The sequence below is a fragment of the Nycticebus coucang genome, chromosome 5 (genome assembly GCF_027406575.1).
Source record: "Nycticebus coucang isolate mNycCou1 chromosome 5, mNycCou1.pri, whole genome shotgun sequence".
NCBI lineage: Eukaryota > Metazoa > Chordata > Mammalia > Primates > Lorisidae > Nycticebus > Nycticebus coucang.
In genome coordinates, this window is record NC_069784.1 from 4,468,904 (window position 1) to 4,482,279 (window position 13,376).

Here is a 13,376-nt window from a genome sequence, read left to right on the forward strand (position 1 = left end):
AAAGCGATTCTCTTGCCTCAGCCTCCTGAGTAGCTGGGACTACAGGCGCCAGCTGTTTTTTGGTTCCAGTTGTCATTGTTGTTTAGCAGGCCCAGCCGGGTTCAAACCCGCCAGCCTCAGTGCATGTGCCTGGTGCCGTAACCACTGTGTTATGGGCGCAGAGCCAAATTACAATAACTTAATACAATGTAAATGCTGTTTGTGTAAATAGTTGTTATACTGTATTGTTCAGATAATAGTAACAAGAAAGAAAGAGTATGTTCAGACCCTCCACTTTCTTCCAAATATTTTTAATCCATGTATGTGGAAACCAGGGATAGGTTGGCCAACTGCTGTCCACCATTTATATAACAAACAAGCATCCTTAATTTTTGGATATTTCTGCGAGATGACTGAGGGTTGGGGAACCGATTCCCCACAATTGAAGGCTGACTGTATGCTTTTCTTTAAAATCTGAAAAGTCTTGCCTCTGGCTAATTCTAATAAATTGGTTTCTAGGAAGGCCATTAATTTGTGTTTTGGTACAGTTCACATTCAATCAACCCATCCTTGTATGAGAACTAGCCTAACCAGTTGCCTCCATATTCAGATCTCACTAAACCCGTGCTCTTATCTCTCTCGGATTGCACTCTTGACTGGACTATGCCAAGAGGTATTCAGTAGTGTAGATACTTGGCAAAGCTTTAGGTTTTAGCCTTCAAAAATATCGAGTCAAGAAAATTATTTGGAATAAAGTGACATTGTCCTTAAGGTGTACTGTTGCATGTGATCATCACAGTTATTGGGCACTGATTTTGTGACAGACGTTGTACTAGGTTCTGAACCAACCCAAGAAGTTTACAACTTGTATGTCAGTAATAAATATATCTATTCCTTGTTATAGATCAGAGAAGAGGAAGCCTTAACTCTGCTTGCAAAAGCAGTGAGGAAAGGAAGGCTTAACAGAAGATGGCAGTTTGATAAAATGAGAGAGGTCATTTATAATTTCTATCAAAGCACAGAGGAATGATATTTTTGGCATATTGGGCAACTGCAAGTCACTGTATAATTCAAGATACAATTGAGAGAATAGTTCAAATGGGGTTAAAAACTAAAGCAAAGTTTTTTTTATAGTCAAAAGCTTCAAAATTATTTTAAACAATATGCATTGAAGCAAAGTTTTCTTCAGAAATTGCAGATCGTGGACTTGAATATATTTAAGTACTATAAATATACTTCTAAAAAGTCAGCTTTTGTGACAAAATTAACGTACAAAACAGGAGTGTAACCATAAAAATCTTTCTGAAGGTTTTAGTGACAAAGCAAATTCATTGCAAATTTACTGTTTCCAAATTTTATGTACAGTGAAGGTTCTAGGAAATTTAATAGTGGTGAGAGAAAATGTTGGGAGCTAGGGCGGAAATATAATTTAGTTAACTGGACAGATGTATGGATGATTATCGTGTATAAAGCAAAAATCATGGGCTAGTTATTAACTAGTAAGAATAGTTGCTAAACTGTATTTTTTTGCAGGGGATTGAATACTTGCTTTAAAAAAAGAAAAAGTTAATGCCTTCCACTTCTCTCCGCAAAAAAAAAAAAAAGAAAGAAAGAAAGAAAAGAAAAGAAATTAAGAAAGAAGGGAAAACCGGATGGGTGAAGACAGCTGACACCTTGCACCACGCCGCCGTGTCTTTAGCGTTCCTCTGGCTGCTAGCGAGCCTTGCCGCGCCTGCGCAGGGCGGAGCCGACGGTGACGCGCCCTTCGCCGCGAGGCATTGTGGGGGTCTGGCCCGCGAGCGCGGTGGTTGGCGGCCCGGCGGGGGCGGCCGTTTGTTTTCTAGTGGTCTCGAACTCGCATTCTCTCCTCCCTTCCCCCCGGCGTGTGGCGGGGCGGAGAAACGGCGGCGGCGGCAGCGGCGGCGGCGGCGGCTGTAGCTTCGGACACCCTCCTTTCCTCTCCCGCAGACGGGTTCCTCTTCCCCCTCCCTCTCACTGTTTGTTGTGTGTTTGATGTGTTAAAGCAGGAGCGAGACCGCGAGCGGCGCCATGAGCAACACTACCGTCGTCCCCAGCACTGCGGGCCCGGGCCCCAGCGGCGGGCCGGGCGGCGGAGGCGGCGGAGGCGGCGGCACCGAGGTAATCCAGGTGACTAATGTCTCCCCGAGCGCTAGCTCTGAGCAGATGCGGACTCTCTTCGGTTTCCTAGGCAAGATCGACGAACTGCGCCTCTTCCCGCCGGAGTGAGTATCGTCCACCATCGCCGTTTCGCTAGCGCCCCAGCCTGCGGGCCTGCGCCGCCCTCCCTAGGCCCCACTCGCTGCCCTCGCGGGCCAGGCTGCTTAGTCGGCGGTGGCTGTGCATTTACCCGCGAAAGACTCTGGTTTAGATGTACGCAAAAACTGCCAAGGCAAGGCCCAGGGCTTTTTGAAATTGAGAAACACGGGCTCTTAATGTAGGGATTTTTCCCTTCTTAAATTGTGTCAACGTGGTCGTTTCCCTTTAGGCACTCAAAACAAAACAAACTGCGCTTCTTGTGTGTTTCATGCACAGGTTAAATCCTTTTTAAAAAAAAACACTGAGTGTTTATTTTCTGTACATTCTTGTAAGTTCACAAAATTAATTTTACCTGTGTTCATTTGGTGGTGAGACTGTTCACTTATTGCTAACAGCAACAATTGCTGTTAAGTGAGTCTGAATTCAGTCAGGCCGAATACTTAATTTTTTTATCAGAAATAGATTACACATGAAACCAAGGATTTTTCTTTGTTTACAGATCTGTGATATTTTACTCTTCGTGAGAAGGAATTTTTTAATTATTCGAGGAGGAATTATAATTTGTTGTATTTAATAATTGCAAATGTTCAGATTTGAATCAGTATGTGACTTGTTTTTATCCTTTTGTCTCATTTTGAAAATTATTTTCCATCACAAAAGTATTAAATGAGTAGGATAATTAGAAAGAAGAAATAATTTAAAGAAGACATTAAATATTAAACATTTGGAATAATAAATAATCGTGTGCTCTTTGGAAGACTTATTGATAGAAAAGTGACAATGATGTCATTTAAGAACTAAGCGGAAAATTAGAATCCTCAGAGAATCTACTTTTGTGGTGCATGTAATCACTAATAAATCACTTTGTACATTTCTGCTCAATAAAATCAATAAAAGTTTATCATAATTAAGTATTTGTGAAGCATTAACATATTTCATCACTTTGTACTTAAAATAGTTTCACATGGTTATTGGTGTTTTCATATTGGTATGTTGTCACAAATTCTAAGGGAAGTGTACATTGAAGGAAGGATTCAATTATAATTTTCATGACATGTAGAATTCTGAGAACAAACATTTATTTTTTATTATTTTGAAGAGAAACTTGCTTTGGTAATGAAGGACAAACAGCTTTTGTAATATAAACTACGGAAATAGCTGTTTTACTCAGTTTTCTCATAATTTATTGTTTAAAGTTTGTAAAATTAATAAACAGTAAACCCTCAGAAAATGAGAGGAATATATTTGATGATTGTAATCGTTTAATTACCGGGATATTTGAGGTTATTTGATTTAGGTAAGATATAAATCTCACCAGTCTCCCACTAAGAATTTTGTTATTGTTGCTGACTTTAAAATACTATTTATTCTCAGAAGATACTGTTCTGTTCATTTGTAAAACCATAGCAAAGAGAGGTGTAGTCAATTTACTCTTTGGCTCCTTTGTTCATGTTCCCACATACAAGATTATTTTGTCTTTGAAAATATACAAGATTATGAAATAGTAAATGCTTTTATACTTTTAGTGGCCTTCTACGTTTGAACAGTCCTGTATATTAGTTACTTTTATTTATTTGGTGTAGGTTTGGGTTTTTTGTTCTTTTTAAGCTCCAGTAAGCTGATCTGATCTGCACATGTTGGGAATACTTTCTTGACGATTGTTATAAGCTCACTAGAATTTTCAATGTTGATATATTGGAATGTTGCCAGGGATATGTGCTATGGATTCCCAAGTGGTCCAACAAAAGAGTTCATCCTTCCCTCCTACTCATAAAAGTGAATGGCTCAGATTACATAAAATTCTATCTTTTGTAAACACAATAGTCTCTAGATTTTTTTGTGATTGTTATATATACAGTCACCCCTCTACATCTGGAGGTTTTGCTTCTACTGACAGGATTGAAAGTATCGAAAATGGGAAAAGATCTGTACTGAGTATTTTATGGACTTTGCTATCATTATCCCCTAAACAAGACAATATAACAACTATTTTCTTAGCATTTACATTGTGTTAGTGTATTATAAGTAATCTAGGAATGATTTAAAGTATGCCAGGGTTCTGTGCATAGGTTATATGCCAGTACTCTACCATTTTATATAAGGTTTTTGAGCATCCATGGATTTTACCAGCAGAGTCCTGGAACCAGTCCTGCATTGTCCTCCAAGAAGGCAGTCATTTGTGAACTGCCTGACTTTTTCCCTTAGATATGCCCAAGACATGTTTGCTGCCTGTCTTTCTTAAATGTCACCTTCATGATCATAGAAACCTTCCCTGTAGCCACCCTGTATAAAAATGTGACATTGTCTTATTTTTGTTTTTGTGTTATAAAAATTATGTTCCTTGTCTTCTCTATCTTACTTTAGACTATTTTGTCTTTCTGTGTATCATCTGTGACCAGTTGACCAAGTTTAACTTCTGTCTTGCACAGTATGAGGTTTCTGAGTTAATCAATATCACCTAAAGGACATTTTTTAAAATACATTGATGACTGAACCCCACCCCACACTACTTACTGAAACTCTTAATTTCAGTTCAGCATGCTTATTTGGGGATATACTTTCTGAAATTAATACCACACATTTCGGTGATAGCCTGCTCGAGAATGTTTCTTGCCTTGTTTCATTATTAAATTTACCTATGTCTTGATTCTTCTAAGCCAAAAACCACTAACCTACATTTTGCTCAGAGATAGAAATACTGTCTTCACAAAAGGGAATATTCTAACTCCTTCTTAAACTATTTTAAAGCATCTATTCTCTTTTTAAATGAAAAATGCTTATTTTTATTCTGGTTGTTCCTAAAAATGCATATTGGAAATTTAGCATTGTTTTCATGTCTGTTGTGAGTTTCGTGTCTTTTTAAGTTTTTTGAATCATCATTATTTGAATCCTGACGTAACTCTTCTTTATCACTTCATCAGAAGTTTGTTGATTTGACCAAGAAATTCGTGCGTTGTATTATTTTTTACACTTAGAAGGTATTCACATGTTTGCTTTCAGTGTGATTTCAAAGTGAGGATTATAACTGGAATGCTCATCAGGTAATTATCTCAGTGAAGCTTGTCAAAAATTACATGAAGGCTACTGTAACCTGCAGTAAATTTAAGTTCGTTAGTAATTTTTCAGTGACCTCAGGTGGATACTTTAATGGTTGTGTGAGTATGAATAACTTAGGTAAGGAAAAGAATTTATTTCACCTTAGAAAAATAAAACTTATTTTAATGAATGAAACAACTTACTGTATATTTCTTTACATAATAAAGAAAAGAGTATATGAGGTCATCAGTCAAGTTATTCAGGTGAGCATTGCCTTTGTTCAGAATTCTCCACGCCCTAGCTCAATAGGTAGGGCACTGGCCACGTGCACCAGGGCTGGTGGGTTCAAACCCAGCCAGGGCCTGCTAAAAAAAAAAAAAAAGCCCTGCTTTATGGCAGGCACCTATAGTCCCAGCTACATGGGAGTCTGAGGCAAGAGAATCACTTAAGCCTAAGAGTTTGAGGTTCCTGAGAGCTGTGATGCCACAGCACTCTACCGAGGTCCACAAACTATGTCTCAATTTTTAAAAAAAGTGGATGGTGCCTGTGGCACAGTGAATAGGGTGCCAGCCTCATATACCAAGGGTGGCAGTTCAAATCTGGCCCTAGCCAAACTGCAACAACAACAAAAATAGCTGGGCATTGTGGTCGGCACCTATAGTCCCAGCTACTCGGGAGGCTGAGGCAAGAGAATCGCCTAAGCCCAAGAGTTGGAGGTGCTGTGAGCTGTGACACTACGGCACTCTACCAAGGGCGACAAAGTGAGACTGTCTCTTAAAAAACAAACAAAAAACAGCTCGTGATTGGCATGATATTTTAGTGGGAATAGAAAACCTGTTATTGGACCTCAACCAGAAGTTCTCATACTTTAGTGGGCATGAGGATCTTACTAAGAATTGGGGCCCTCATATAAAAGGACTCTGGGCTTTAGATGAACAGCAGAAATCTGAATACGTTGTGACAGTACTTTCCTTCTTTAAAAATTATTATCATGAGCTTGTAATAGTTTTGTATCTTTGTATGGTACATGGGATGTTTGAATGCAGATATACAGTGTGAATTAATCAAAGCAGGGTAATTGGGCTATTTACCACTTCAGGCATTTAACATTTCTTTGTGCTAGGAGCATAGTTCCATTTTTTTAGTTATTTTAGAGTATATACTAACTTAATTGCTGATTGATTATAGTCATCTTCTTGTGCTATCCAATATTCTTCATTCGGGTGAGAACATGTGAGATCTGTCTTTCTGTGCTTTGCTTATTTCACTTAACATCATTTCTCCATTTCCATCAATGTTGCTTCAAATAGCGGGATTTCATTTTTTTTTTTTGGTAGCTATAGAATATTCCATTGTGTATAGATAACTGTGATTTCTTTATCCATTCATCTGGTGATGGACACTGAGGTTGATTCCCTATCTTGGCTGTTGTGAATAATGCTGCAGTAAACACGGAAGTACAAATATCTTTTCTGGCTACAGAATTCTCATCCTTTGGGTATATACCCAGCAGTGGGATTGCTGGGACATAGGTTAATTCTATTTTTAGTTGTATGAGGAACCACCATGCTATTCCCCATAGTAGTTGCACTAATTTACAATCCAACCAACAGTGTACAAGGGTTCCCCTTCATATCCTTGCCAGGATTCCTTATTGGCTGTCTAGTTGATAAAAACCATTTTAACGGGTGTAAGATGACATCTCATTGTAGTTTTGATCTACATTTTTCTTGATAATAAATGATGCTGAGCCTTTTTTCTTATACCTGGTGGCCATTTGTATGTCTTTTGAGAAATGTCTGTTCAATTCTTTGTAGGGCATTACTTGGCTGATTTTTTTTTTTTCTGAATAACTCTTCATTATACATTAACAAGTATTTTTATATTTGAAAGTTGTTTCTTTTAATCAGATAAACATAGACAGTGTTGAATTGGTAGAGGTCAGTTTTTGACAATTTAAGCCTAATATTTTCAAGGCTAACACAGTATTATACATTAAGAACATGAGATGATAGCAACATTAAAAGCTTTATAATTTTAGTGGTAAAAAGCATGGATGTCAGAAAAGAAATGTGAAGGGCCACAGCTTACTAGAACTTCAAAAGTACTGGCTGGAGTCTCAGCTGCAGGGAGGCTTGGTCAGGGTACTCCACAAGGTAGGGAGACCCTGTCTCTTAAAGAACTGCTAAACCCTTCATTTCATGACTTAAGTGCAACATAGTAAGAGCACAGTATCCTTTCAAAAACATGTAACAGTAAGTAAGCCTCTGTAACAAGGTGGCCTAAAATCCTTGTGGATATGTTGCCAGTTTTGCTTTGAACCTAGATTAGGGTCTGTGCTTAACTTGGGAGATTCCTTTGGGGAAGCACCATATGAGAGGTTCTAATGGGTTAGAGTTCTCAGGCTGTATATAGCCTCATATTAGTTATCAGTTGTGATAAAAATTGTTTCCTTGTTAGTGCCCAAATTGAGAGTATTTTTTTCTTTTCAACAATGTGTCTGAAATACACTTAATGTATCTGATGGAACTGCATTCTTATGTACACATGAGCATGTCTCATTTATTAGAAAAGTATAACAGTGAAGCCCCTTCAAATGGCATTAAAATACATTGCAGGATTTCCTTTTGCATTGAGTCCTCTGATGTAATTTGCTTGTTATAATAAAGTGGTGGTTCTCTATTCAAGATACATATTAAAATTGTCAGAGTGTTACAGTTGGAAGGGGGGAGCTCAGTGCTTCATCAGACATCTGCAATTGATGTCACATGACAAGCCTGGATAATTTTATACCACAGATGATTCTAATGTATAACCAGGAGTGATATGATTGACTTCTGCCCTAGGGCATTGGCTTTTCATATAACTTGTGGTGTGTTGGTGAGTAATCCCTGCCTCCTTTCACAGATAGTTTCATGGCAAAAATTTGAACCATTATATACTTTAAAAAACAAAAAACCTATTCTTTGCCTTTTTATTTTATTTGTCTTTTACCTAAGGAAGTTATTTGCTGAGGGAAGTAGTTTTTTTGCTTGTTTTAATTTTGCACAGTAACATTAGAGGGTGGAGTGTTGTTCCCATATGTGGTTAAAATTTTTCTTTTGTCTGAAAGTGCTCCAAACCAGAAAACCTTAGTGAATTATTTACAGGGCGTGGGAGTTCTTAAATGCCATAGGTAAGAGAAGACTGGGCATGGAACCAGTTTATTATACAATTAAAGAAAATTTATTAATTGCAAATAGATGTACTTTCTCCCCAATGTTACATTCCTTTGTCCCTGAAGTTGAAAATTCTTTATCTTTTTTACTCTGAGAAATTAGCTGTAACAGAATGTTTCTAAGCTAAAATTACCAGTTACCTATATTTTAAAATAGCTGTTATAGGTATTATGAATAAAATACTGTCACTTTGGTGTTCTCTGCAAGCTGTGACTTTAATTTCACTGTAAATTTAAATAGTGCTTATAGCTCTTTAAGTATACTGCAGTTGGCTACATTATTTCAGCATGTATTATATATTTTTATCTGTTTTACTTTTGGAATACAAATGTTGGTTTGTGGTTCACACACTTGTGTTTTAGCTGATAATTCTTTTTTTTCTCCTTTCATGTTACTTTCAGCGATTCACCTTTGCCAGTGTCCTCTCGTGTCTGCTTTGTTAAGTTCCATGATCCAGACTCAGCAGTTGTGGCACAGCATCTGACAAACACTGTATTCGTTGACAGAGCTTTGATAGTCGTACCATATGCAGAAGGTTTGTGCTTTGTTTAACTACCTATGTGGGCATCCTAAGATGACCATCTACCTCAGGGTAGCTGTAGAGAGAGCATTAGTAGCATGTTAAAATCTAAGCTATTAACATTCTGAAACCCTTGTTATACTGCAGCCCGTGATTTTTCCTTGCAGATTGAATTCTAAAAATTAGCAGTAAGGTGCATTTTTATAAAGCGTTTTACCTTTTTTGCTTTCTTTTAAAACATTTCTAAGTGTCATTAAAACTGTCCCTAATTATAACTCCCCAAGAATATATACTTAGTTAATTTAATGTTGAGTTTCATGAAAAAGTCCTGAGGGTGAATGGTTCACTCCATGTATACACTTAAACAGCAACCTTCCAGTCAGTGCATGATGTTATTTCTGTTTTAAATAAATGACTAGGTTAGTTTTATTTTCTTAATGCTTCCTTGTAGTGATAACTTGAAAAAAAAAAAATCCCACATTAAATACCAGTATACCAAGGGTTGCAACAATTTTGGTTTTTGTGAAAGTTCAAGATTTCTTATAGCTTAGGTGCCAGATGGGCACTGGGTGTTTGTTTTTATGCCAGATTTTCTTGTTCATTCTTGCTATATTTTCTAGAATCTCTAAATAATAAATTCTTCTCTCTGTTATTTGTGTGTGTGATTTTTATAGTGGAGAAGGCAAATGCAAAACCCTTCCAGATGACTGAAAAACAGTGGGTCCTCTGCAGCTACAGGGGATTCTAGACATTAACTAAAGGCCAGCCAGCACTCCAGTCCCCCAAGTGTTTTCCTGGTGTGACCATTTGTTAACGACATTTCTCTCTTTTTACATTTTAGGCTGTTAAAGTATTTTGACAGAAAAAAAATGAGCAGGTTTTTTGGATCTAAAAAAGCCACTGTGACAAGACAGCACTATTTTAATGCCATTTTGTAAAATTTTCTAAGGCATATTTTATAATTAGTTTGTTCCCAATGTACTGCTACTTGATTTGCTTTTAGGTAACTGTAAATTTTGATCAAAGAAATCACTGAAATATAAAATTACTGGATTATAAGTTAATAAATATGCTGACCAGGATTGGATTGCTTTCCCCTTTTCTTAATAAAAACTGGTCAGTGGAAGCAGATCTTGATATTGTTGCTTTTAGGTGCTATCTTAGATCTTTGAATATAAATGTGAACATCTACACCATACCTTGTAAAAGTTGTGAAATGTTTAATCCTTAAAACTTAGAGAAATTGCCTCTGTTTTTTCTAAAGAAATTAACTTACGTTTCTAGGTGGGGTAAGACATGCTATGTAATAATAGTACATATCCATGGTATTAAAGCATATGAGCCTGGTTTAAGGTTTTAAAATAGGTAGATAAATAAATTTTGAATTAGTATGTTTTGGTTAAGCAATTTCTTTTATGTTAGTGTACCTGTTATAGGGTAAGACTTAACGTCAAGAGAAGATTTACAGAATTCAAATTCAGGATGAGTAAAATATAGACAATAGGTCTCAGAACAAGGGTCAAATCATGTGAGTAATGTCTTAAAACATCTTAGCTCTAAATTTAAAGAAATTTTATCGGCTAAGTATTATAGTTCCCAAGCCCTTAACATAATACAGTATATCATATAACTGGCTTTCATAAATATTTTTAGACCATAGTAATTATTCTAGCCCTGTTTTTGAAAAGTGAAGTATTTGAAAGTATGTGGTATGGTAGAATTAGAGAAACATTTAGGTTAGAAATCTATTCATGGTAAATTTAATTCTGGTATGATATGCTGTATTAATGTTACCTCTTCTAATTAGTCACCATTAACTGTGGATTTAGCTCTTACGCCTTGGTTTTAACCTCTTGATCAGTGTTTTAAAAAAATAGGCATGAAGTCTATGGTAAGGAATAGTCTTAATTGGTAAAACTAAGCTGGATTTAGAAGGAACTCTTAAGAGTAATGGATTTGGGGATTATTTAGGTTCCTTGGTTAATGTTTGTTTCTTTTGTCTGTTTCTTTTTCTTTCATTTCTACACATTCATGCAGTATTTCATGGTTCTATCAAAGCAGCAGTAAAAAAAATACTCTTGACGCATGAAAATTAACTGGTGAGGGGCCTCATTGCTATTTATAAATTGTAGTTTTATTTTTAAATAGTCTTTTTTTAATCGGAGGATCAGATGCATGACTTTTTTTTTAATGGATGCAGATCTTCTATCAGGTGTCTCACAAATAAATACAAGAGGATTTTAGTTTGCCAGAAATGTTGCCAATGTGCTAATTTGAGTAAGATGTTGATACTTAATATATCCTCTTGAGACATAATTTTGCATGCAAAATTATCCCATAATCTTTGTAGATTTGTTGATATTGATGCATTAATGCCCTATATCTAAATGATCTTCTCCCCCCTTCCCCTCCATAACTCTTGGTATCTAAACTGATGACAGCTCTGACACAAGCAAGATAACAGTGCTGTGTAGTGTACATTTGTTTATATTATCGGCACTTCTCAGTATAGGTGGAAGGAACCATTACCTTTATTTAACAGTGGTTTTTCTTTTTTGTTGTTGTGTTTTACAGTTCTTTTCCCTGGTTCAGCCTGAACTATATACCAGGCCCTGCTGAAAATACCACCCAACAGTTTTCTTCTGCAGCTTATCCAGTTTCTCTTAAGTGCCCTGTACATATTGTATGTTTTATGATGAGATGCAGTTTCTTAATATGTATTACAGAAATACTACTGGTATTTGAAAATAATGTAGTTTAATTGTATTATTGAACTCTCATTTTGGGGGCTTGGGCACATTAACAGATTAATCCATCTGTATAGGGCTTTTGCTGTTGGATAGAATTTAAATTGTCTACATAAATATTTGTCTTAGGACCCTTAGATTTTATCTGAATACACAGATTAGGCTTTAAAAACAGATATACATGTAATTTTTGACTTAAGGAGTTTGGCTAAGTTAGCTTTTGAACTGACACTAGATAGCAACATTTTTTGGTATGGTTAGCATGGCACATATTGGAACATAAAGCATTTTACTGTGCAGGTAAGGAATGTGCCATGTTGTTTTGCCTATTCTCTCTCTCTCTCTCTCTCTCACTGTCACACACACATCCCGTGTGTATTCAGAGACCTTCAGAAACATTCATGCTCATTGTCATGAGTCAGCAAAAGCCCTACGCTTGATTCCAACAGAATATTGCCTTTACATACTTTCTTCTCTTAATTTTTACAAAATTTGTATGGTAGGTGTAAAAGAAAATCATAGTAACTGTACCATATTATTAACCCCTAAATCAAACTTTTTTTGTCTTGTGTATCTTGATTTTTCTGTGTGCTTTATAGTGAAGCAGCCGACACGAGTCGTTGTTCATAAAACAGCTTTTGAAAGTTGAGAGCACACCCCTGGAGAACCGACTGTGCTTGCTTACGTTTGGTTCATGACTTAAAAATCGAGTACAGGTGATGAAATCTTGGCAGTGTTAACAAAAAAGTAGTGTGTATTGTGCTATTTTTTTTTTACTCTAGAAACTTAACCATTTGTAGAGAAAAAGGAAACAAATTTTCACACATTGAAGTTTCATTCTGACATAAGTTTTAATGATAAATAATCATAGAAATCAAGCTTTATATTTTAGCGAACATAAGTACTTTCAACAAACTCAGGTGGTGTATCAGGGAGACATTTTCTGGGTGTTTTTGTGTGTTTTCTGTCTTACAAAAAGAATGCTTTCTAATGCAGGCATGTTTCTCTGCAGGAGTTATTCCTGATGAGACTAAGGCTTTGTCTCTGTTGGCACCAGCTAATGCGGTGGCAGGCCTTCTGCCTGGCGGTGGACTCCTGCCCACTCCTAACCCACTTACTCAGGTACTAGTTCTGTTGACTTCTTAGAGCATGGATAGGAACACAAATTTGTAGATAAAGCTAACTGTACTTGAGTTTTGTGAATATGAGTAAGATTGTGGTTCATAGAGCAATATCAGGTGTGCATGGTATTGTTGTACACATGTTCATCGCAAATATTGCCCAGAATCTCTGAGGAGTTTGCATTTTAAGAACATTCTGAAATCATAAAATTAATCACTTTTGCCATTGGGTCCCATAAGTAATTGTGGAAAAATCTCTTCAGGAATAACAGTTCCGTGAGCACACTTTTTAAAATATGTTCATTTGGACCAGGAAAGAGAATTAAGCTGAAGTTCAGACTTAAGAACATTTTTTCTTACCTTTGATCTTTTGCTGTTATTGGGGGCCGGGGGTGGGGTGGAGGGACGGGGAGGGTGTGAAAATAAAGATGGATTCTGTGTGTGTGTGTACTCACACGTGTGGTGAAAGGTGGCTTCT

At 36.7% G+C, this 13,376-nt stretch overlaps 1 protein-coding gene across 5 annotated transcripts in view; it reads left to right on the top strand.

Moving 5' to 3' along the window:
* Positions 1–13,376, top strand: part of SRSF11 (serine and arginine rich splicing factor 11) — a 41,011-nt gene that overhangs the window by 11,291 nt on the left and 16,344 nt on the right. For 2 of the 5 annotated variants that reach the window (XM_053590334.1, XM_053590336.1), the window contains exons 2-4: positions 2,007–2,222; positions 8,912–9,045; positions 12,790–12,899. In XM_053590334.1, coding sequence (XP_053446309.1) covers positions 2,029–2,222; positions 8,912–9,045; positions 12,790–12,899 — 438 coding nt within the window. In that variant the 5' untranslated portion in view covers positions 2,007–2,028. Of the gene's footprint in view, positions 1–1,754; positions 2,223–8,911; positions 9,046–9,790; positions 11,130–11,604; positions 12,900–13,376 lie in introns of those variants that run through there. The other 3 variants (XM_053590333.1, XM_053590335.1, XM_053590337.1) reach the window with 2 other exon arrangements.